The sequence below is a fragment of the Bidens hawaiensis genome, unplaced genomic scaffold (genome assembly GCF_021521415.1).
Source record: "Bidens hawaiensis isolate Kalapana, Puna unplaced genomic scaffold, B.hawaiensis_p1.1 tig00005306_1, whole genome shotgun sequence".
In the NCBI taxonomy this organism is placed as follows: Eukaryota; Viridiplantae; Streptophyta; class Magnoliopsida; order Asterales; family Asteraceae; genus Bidens; species Bidens hawaiensis.
The window spans coordinates 1,532,653-1,540,447 of NW_027491337.1; the positions used below are offsets into that span (position 1 = coordinate 1,532,653).

The window sequence follows — 7,795 nt, forward strand, 5'->3', positions numbered from 1 at the left end:
ATTCTACCACCGCCGGATATTAACAACTTGCCCGGCGCAACACACCGGGTAAAACTCTAGTTACATATATTTTAACTGTGTCCAAATTGCGAAAAATACATATTTGTACTTGATGAAAAAAAAACTCATTTTTTTTCTATTAATCCAAATTTTTCCAACAGTATATACAGGCCCGGCCCAAGGGTGTGGCAGGGTAGTCGACGGCCATAGGCCCGACACCCTGCTAGGTCCGATTGTTTTTTGGTTAAATTATATGTATTTTTATGAAACAATGTATGTATAATCAATGTTTCAACACAATTACATAAAGAATAACTTAGTTTAGTGGCAAAGAGGTATGACAAATAACCAAAAGGTTGTGGGTTCTAGTCTTATTTGAGACATTTTGTTTTTTTATACAAAAGTTTTTACACAACTCAAATCATAACCAAGTAAGCCTACTTAAAATTAAATTGTTTAAACCAACAAAATGTTTATACAAAAGTTTTTTACACAACTCAAATCATTACCAAGTAAGCCTACTTAAAATTAAATTGTTTAAACCTAACAAAATGTTTCTTTTACTTAAGGCCTCAAAAAAATTTCGTCTTTGGCCCAAAAAAAATTTCGTCTTCTCAGAGCTGGCCCTGAGTATATATCTTCTGTTTCTCAATAATCAAAACACGGTTGAATCATACACTCTATCAGTTCCGAGTTGACCATCATTTGTGTTGACGTATGAAATTGCAGTGATTAGACTGTTTTCAGGAGGGATAGATGTTTTGTGAGTGTTATGCAAGCACTGTATGAAAATGTTTTGTGATTAATCAGTAAGGAAATGTCAGAGTCTGAAAACTACTTAATCACTTACCGTAAGTCAATTATTATCATTATAGTGCCTCAAAGTGCAGTTTAGGATAGTAACCTAAAACGATACAGCTTTTTTATTTAAACAAAATTTTACATATAAGATACAATTTGAAACATTTTCTTGAACAAAATTATGCCAACAAATTTTACAAGGGATCATGTATTTCATAAGGATAGGCAGACTCTATTAGTGATCCAAAGTGTCCTTCAGACTTTGCCCTCATCTGTTTAGCATTGATAGGAAAATTTTTGTTCGGCTTTATAGTTTATATAAATATATAGACCATGAATCTTTTTTCATACTATACGTTGATAACATGAAGTGTCTCTTTGTTCTCACCAATCAATGATAGAACTGTAGTCACGATATGCTTTGGGGTGAGACCAGCCTCCTCAATTTGGTCGGATTGAGCCCCGTGATCAATATATCTGTCAGGTAGTGTCATTGCTCTCCACTGTAATCAATAAAAGAAATATCAAATCACTACAACATTTTCATTTTGTCAGTGCTATAAGGATAACTAGAAAAGGATTAATGCATTAGATATAAGATATGGTGTTGTCATCGATTTACCTTAAGGTTTCCATCAAGTAATCCATTTAATGCTAAGAAATGAGAAACATGAGAGCTAAATCCTCCTATAGAGCCTTCTTCAACTGTGATAAGAACCTCATGCTCATTTGCCAGTTGCTTGATCAAATTTCCATCAAGTGGCTTGCAAAATCGTGCATCTGCCACAGTCACAGAGATACCGATCGATTGAAGAAGATCACTTGCTGCTAAACAAATTTGTACTATGGTTCCATATCCCAATAAGGCCACTCTATTTCCCTCCTTAATCACCCTTCCCCTTCCAACCTATTTGAAGTTTTGATAGTCAAATAAAGACTCAATAAATGTCATATACACAATGTGCAAAATATTATCATGAATACACAAACTAAGTACCTCTAATGGAGTTCCTTTGTTATTTGGTGGGAGTAATGAGCCTATCCCATTGCCTCTTGGGTACCTGAAGCAGCTAGGACGATCATCAATGGCTGCAGCTGTGGCCACCATATTCATGAGCTCCGCCTCACAAGAAGGTGCCATCACCACCATGTTTGGTAAGCAAGCCATGAATGTTGTATCGAATGCACCACAATGAGTCGGACCATCTGCTCCCACCAAACCAGCCCTATCCATAGCGAATCTAACTGGAATCTTTTGAAGATCAACATCATGAACCACCTGCCCCATCAAATACATTTACTTAACCAGTGTTCTTTTCTTAGAATAGTAGCTTACTTATCAATACTTTAAAACTTGTAGTTTGAACTTTGAAGTACCGAGTATTCCATATTTTTTATTGTAAATTTGTTACCCATTATAATCATTTTAAAGGTAAATTGTCTTTTGAGATAAGGCAGAATACCAAGCTAGAGATCTTACTTGATCATAACCTCTTTGTAGAAATGATGAATAAATAGCACAAAACGGTTTCAGCCCTTCGGTTGCTAAACCTGCAGCAAAGGTGACCGCATGCTGCTCGGCTATGCCAACATCAAAACACCTCGTAGGAAACTCTTTTTGGAATGTGTTTAGACCGGTGCCTCCTCCCATAGCCGCATGAATAGCAACTATTTTGTCATCCTCCTTCGCTTCAGCAACCAAAGAATCCGCAAAATATTGAGTATACGGGAGTGTTTTGGTCTTGGTTTTCTCCTGCTTTCCGGTTTTAGTATCGAATTTCACAACACCTACAAAAAATCATATTAGAAAGACTTGTGTTTTAATTTCATATGTTCATTTGATTGTAAAATTTGCAGTACCATGCATTTTGTCAGCAGCAAGTTCAGCTGGGAGGTAACCTTTGCCTTTTTCGGTAACAATGTGGACTAGAATAGGTCCTGGAGCCGGCATTGACTTAATCTTTTCGAAAACATAGACAAGATCTTCAAGATTATGTCCATCTACTGGACCAATGTAGTTCAGCCCAAGCTCTTCAAACATGGAAGCTCCTTGCCCCCCAACAATTCCTTTTATGGCTGAATCCACTTTTGCCGCAACTTCATGTGTTTTATCCCCCAATTGCTTTGTTACTTCCTATTAATCACAAAATATGACATTTAGCCCATGTACATACTAACTCCATTTTAAAAATTAAAATGTTTCATTAGTTTTATAATTAAATAACATCTTTGGGATATAAGTTTAATAATGTGTTTAATCTTTCTATTATTTATAATCTGATCTTTTCTAACTATTTTCATCTGACTTTGGTTTTTACATTTGTGTAACTTTCAATTACCATTTAAATTAACAAAATTTCATTAGATGGCATGTAAGTACACTATACAGTGATAAAAGTTAAGTCATATATAAAATGGAAGGGGAAAAAATTGAAAGCTTGTCACATTTTTTAGTCAAAAGAAGCCAATGCACAAATGTATATCCATCTGAAGATGTATTCTCTTTAGAGGTTTAATAATTAAGTAGCATCTTTGGGATTTATGTATAAGTTATTTATTATGTGGAAAACATCATATAAGAATAAAAGAAATTGGACCTTTGCAGCTTCGCTTAATTGGCGAAACTTGTTGCTGGTTTGTAGCCTTGTGAGGGATCGACTGAGAGCCCCAACGGGCGGTGCAGGACCGTCAATGGTGGCTGTGGGTAGGGAGACTTGGCGGTTATCGTTCAAGACTATGATGAGATTGGAGTCAAGGTAGCCTGCATTATTCATAGCCTCGTATGCTTGTCCTGCTGTCATGGCTCCATCCCCGATCACTGCGATTACGTGATTTTGCTTTCCCAGCAAGTCTCTAGCAACCGCCATTCCTTCATTGAATTGTAAGTGAAAAATCACATTTTAGATACAACCTCTGTATCTTTAAGATACAGGTAACTAACACTAAAGGTCTTGCTATTGGTGAGACTTTTACATGAATATGATTGTTTGCTTGCTTATAAATAATATTTTTAGTAAAAGTACTTAGACGACCTTGTGTGGAAGACATGGTTATGGTTCTATTACAGATGCTCTGAAGAGTTTAAAACCTACTACTCATTTTAGATTTAGATATGAATATTGTGAATTTGAATTCCTTTTTGGTTTCTAGGTTATTGTTGTTTTGTTGATAAAACTCTTTAAAAAACAATTAAAATATTCATATTCAATAATAAAAGATTGTATTTTCTAAATTATGTGGCTGTAAATATTACTTTTAATTTTGATTTAGGAAAAGTATGATTTTTCAAAATATGTGGCTGAAAATATTAATTTAATTTTCATACTAAAGTATTGAATAAAAGATAAAGAGAAGTAACATGTACAAAATATGATTCAAATCATTTGAACATGCACATGGAAAAAGTCATCTTTATCTTATTTAGCATGAGTTTTCAAATATTTATTAAATATATTACAAGAACAATATAACGACGTTAATAAAATGACAAAATAACTTTATAAGAATATCATGTGACGTAATATGATTATGACAAACTGACTGAACTTTTAAATCGATATATGGCTACTAAATGTCTAAATGTGAATTACCTAAACCAGCAGAAATGCTAGTGGAGCTATGGCCAGCACCAAAAGCATCATGAAGACTCTCATCTCTCTTTGGGAACCCAGCGAGCCCACACGTTTGTCGAATCGTTCTCATTCTAGACCTCCTGCCTGTCAATATTTTATGTGGGTATGCCTATACGTGACATATAAAACGAGTTATCACATATTCTTAATTTTTTTTATCACACAGAAAATAACAACTCAATCTAGTAATTACCTGGTGACCAACGTCCCAAATGATCTTGTCATCAGGGGTGTTGAACACATGATGGAGTGAGACGGTTAACTCAACCACCCCCAAGCTCGAACTCAGGTGACCACCGGTCTTTGACACTGTATATACGATCTCTTCACGGAGTTCATCAGTTAATTGTTCGAGCTCCTATAATTACATAACATAACTTGAATTAAATAAAATGAATCATTTTGTTGGTTTTCCTAATGATTCAAAAAAAGAGGTCCCTTGTGTCTAGTTGTCTAGTTATTTTCATGCCATAAATTTCGACTCAACGTGATACACGCAAAGACGGGGGATCCTAGTTACCAATGTGAGAATTGATATGGTTATCTAAAAGTTAATTAAATTGAATTAAATATAAAATAAAAATATTATATTGATATTAGCCATATGTTCTATAAAAACTAACAGATTTTCCTCTAAATGGTTATTGTTTGGCTACTAAAATTTATTTTTTTAATGATTTTTAATTTACTTTTTTGATCTATGAGATTTGATCATTCACAATTTATTTTGTTCATCAATAAAATAGAACTTTATTGAACACGTTAATACCACTAGCTTAAAGATATATTTAATATTTAAAAAAAATTCAATAATACTTTTGCTGATGGAATTACCTCCGGACAAAGATTCTTCATATGAATTGGATAATTAATGGTATCCAAGATCGGAGTTTTCGGTTTCTCCCCAAAATACTTGAGGATGGTTGATGCGGTCCCATTAGTAGTTGCGATTGCTATGTCCTCTTGTTCATTAGTCAGATTGTCTTTTGCAGCCGCTACCATTCCCGTAAACTAGTAAAATCAAGAAATAATACGATCAAAACATGTGCATGCAACATAACTAAGCATGTTCATTTAGTCAGGAGAATTGTTTATGATCATTTAAGGATGAGAAACATATAGACCGTAAACAAGAAACGGACATAAATGCCGAACCTTTTGTCTGTTTAACGGTATGATCGCGTTGGTGGATGAACTAAGCTTACTTGAAGAACTGTAATCATTTTGAGCTATGGCAGACATGGGAACAAAACCACCCTTGAAAGCACCACATAGAGCCATTTCTTGGTGTAATTAATCTTGGAACACCAAAGAAAGAGGAGAGAGTTTGGGGTTGATTTGGGTTTTTGAAGAGGGTTGTAGAACCTTTTATAGACCAACCAAGAGTATGGATTCCCTTCAAGAAGCTAGCATTTCGTATTAGCAATAAATGTTTTAGATATTATTTCATTTGGAAAAATGGAATATAGTCAAATTAGACCACCTGACACGTTTGCAAAATCAATATTATACAAGATAGAGGTACACAAATCGGTTTTTTTAAAAAAACCGGTTCGGTTATTAACCGGACCGGTTTTTTTGGCCCGGAAAAAAACCGGTTCGGTTAATAACCGGACCGGTTAATAACCGGTTTTTGTCTGTCAAAACCCTAACCGGTCTAACCGGTTAGGACCGGTTTAGAAACCGGTTAGAACCGGTTAATAAACCGGTTTTTTTATTAACCGGTTTTTTAATAACCGGTTTTTTTTTTTTAAATAACCATTATTTTTTCACAGTATAAACAAACCGGTAACTACAAGGCAAACCGGTAACTACAAGGCAAAACGGACTGACCGAAGCCATTCTTTGCTTTCGTTGTTAGGGTTCTTTGCTTGGAAGATTAAAAACACATAACTTTCATTTATAGTTTTTACATTAAAAATACAAACATTAAATCGTTATCGCATATTCGTAACTCAAAAATACAAACATTAAAGAATGCTTAGACACGATTACATGAACAACTTGCTGTTTGTTACTCATTATTTGCCTCCATGTTTGCTGTTTCTTTAACTAATTTTCTTCGCTACCCGATCCCGAGCTATTCCTTAGGTAATCGTCGTACGCGGCTTCTTCATCGGTCATTGGTTGAGTGTGTCCTTGATTGACCTCGTCTTCATACAAGCCCGCCTCATACTCCATTTCCCCCTCGAGTGAGCGTTGATGTTGTGCCCTATCTAAAGAGTCCAAGTAATCCTTGTAACAAATCGACATCTCTATAGCTGGTGGAGTGAGTCGAGTCCTCCTAATCGATATAACCCTGCCAGAAACAGAAAAAGCAGACTCCGAAGCTACCGTGGAAGCTTGGACCGTTAGTAAATCTTTGGCCATGGCGGCGAGGATCGGAAACTCATCCTCCTTACCTCTCCACCAAGCCAGCAAATCAAGACTTCTAAATTCATCCGGAGTCATGTGTTTCACAAAGTTGGTACCACCATACCTTCCAAGTTCACTGCTTGGGGTGTTTACCTTTTGACGTTTACCGGCGTCTTCCCAAATCATGTAGTACATCCCCATTTCAAGGTCGGTTTGGGATTGGGATTGGGCAACAGCTCTTAACGAGTCATGAATTTGGGAAGACGACCCGTATTTTGTAAGGTAAACATCATACATGTTTGACAAGGTGGTGTTGAAAGCATTCTTTAAAGTTTGGCTATAATAGGGGTTTTGATCGTCGTTTAACTCTAGCTCATTACAAATTTTTTCTATTAAAGCTTCAACACCACCAACATTGATGCAAGGGTTTAACGCAGCAGCACATGTCAAAACAGCGGGTAGTTCTTGAAAATATTTTCTAAATTTTTCTTTCATTTTTACACCCATATCAAAATAAGGTGCACCCCTACAATGAAGTTCACTCAACTTTGTGCACATGACAGCAATTTTTGGTAAAGCAATGGGGCTTGTTGGATAGTAAACCCCGGATAAACTAGTTGTGCAAGATTTAAAAATTTGAAGGACCTCCGTAACGATCTCAATCAATAACCAGTTTCTAGGATCGTACGGTGCACATTTACCCCTACTTGACAAAATTTGATGAAACGCAATTAATGATTCTTTTTGTTGGATGGCTTTCTCAAACATATCACAAGTCGAGTTCCATCTTGTTGGACAATCCCAATTTGGCCCCAACCATTGACAATTAGCTTCAACACAAAATTTTTTGTATCTTGAAAATGTTTTATTGTTGCTAAAAACATCTCGTAACATTCTTTTAAAATTGTTTCTTTGCGTTTCGATCACGTTTAACCCATCTTGCACGGCCAAGTTGATAATATGTGCAATGCATCGGCTATGAAAAAACGCTCCATCACAAATAAGTT

At 35.6% G+C, this 7,795-nt stretch overlaps 1 protein-coding gene across 1 annotated transcript; it reads right to left on the reverse strand.

Moving 5' to 3' along the window:
• Positions 1 to 933: 933 nt before the first annotated feature.
• LOC143629574 (putative 1-deoxy-D-xylulose-5-phosphate synthase 2, chloroplastic) lies at positions 934 to 5,743 on the reverse strand. The gene is made up of 10 exons (XM_077098812.1): positions 5,589 to 5,743; positions 5,268 to 5,444; positions 4,627 to 4,791; positions 4,392 to 4,542; positions 3,399 to 3,670; positions 2,662 to 2,935; positions 2,282 to 2,589; positions 1,799 to 2,080; positions 1,424 to 1,708; positions 934 to 1,304 (listed from the first exon to the last, which is right to left on the reverse strand). Exons 1-10 carry the CDS (start codon positions 5,712 to 5,714, stop codon positions 1,152 to 1,154), a joined length of 2,193 nt encoding a protein of 730 aa, XP_076954927.1. The 5' UTR covers positions 5,715 to 5,743; the 3' UTR covers positions 934 to 1,151.
• Positions 5,744 to 7,795: the final 2,052 nt, after the last annotated feature.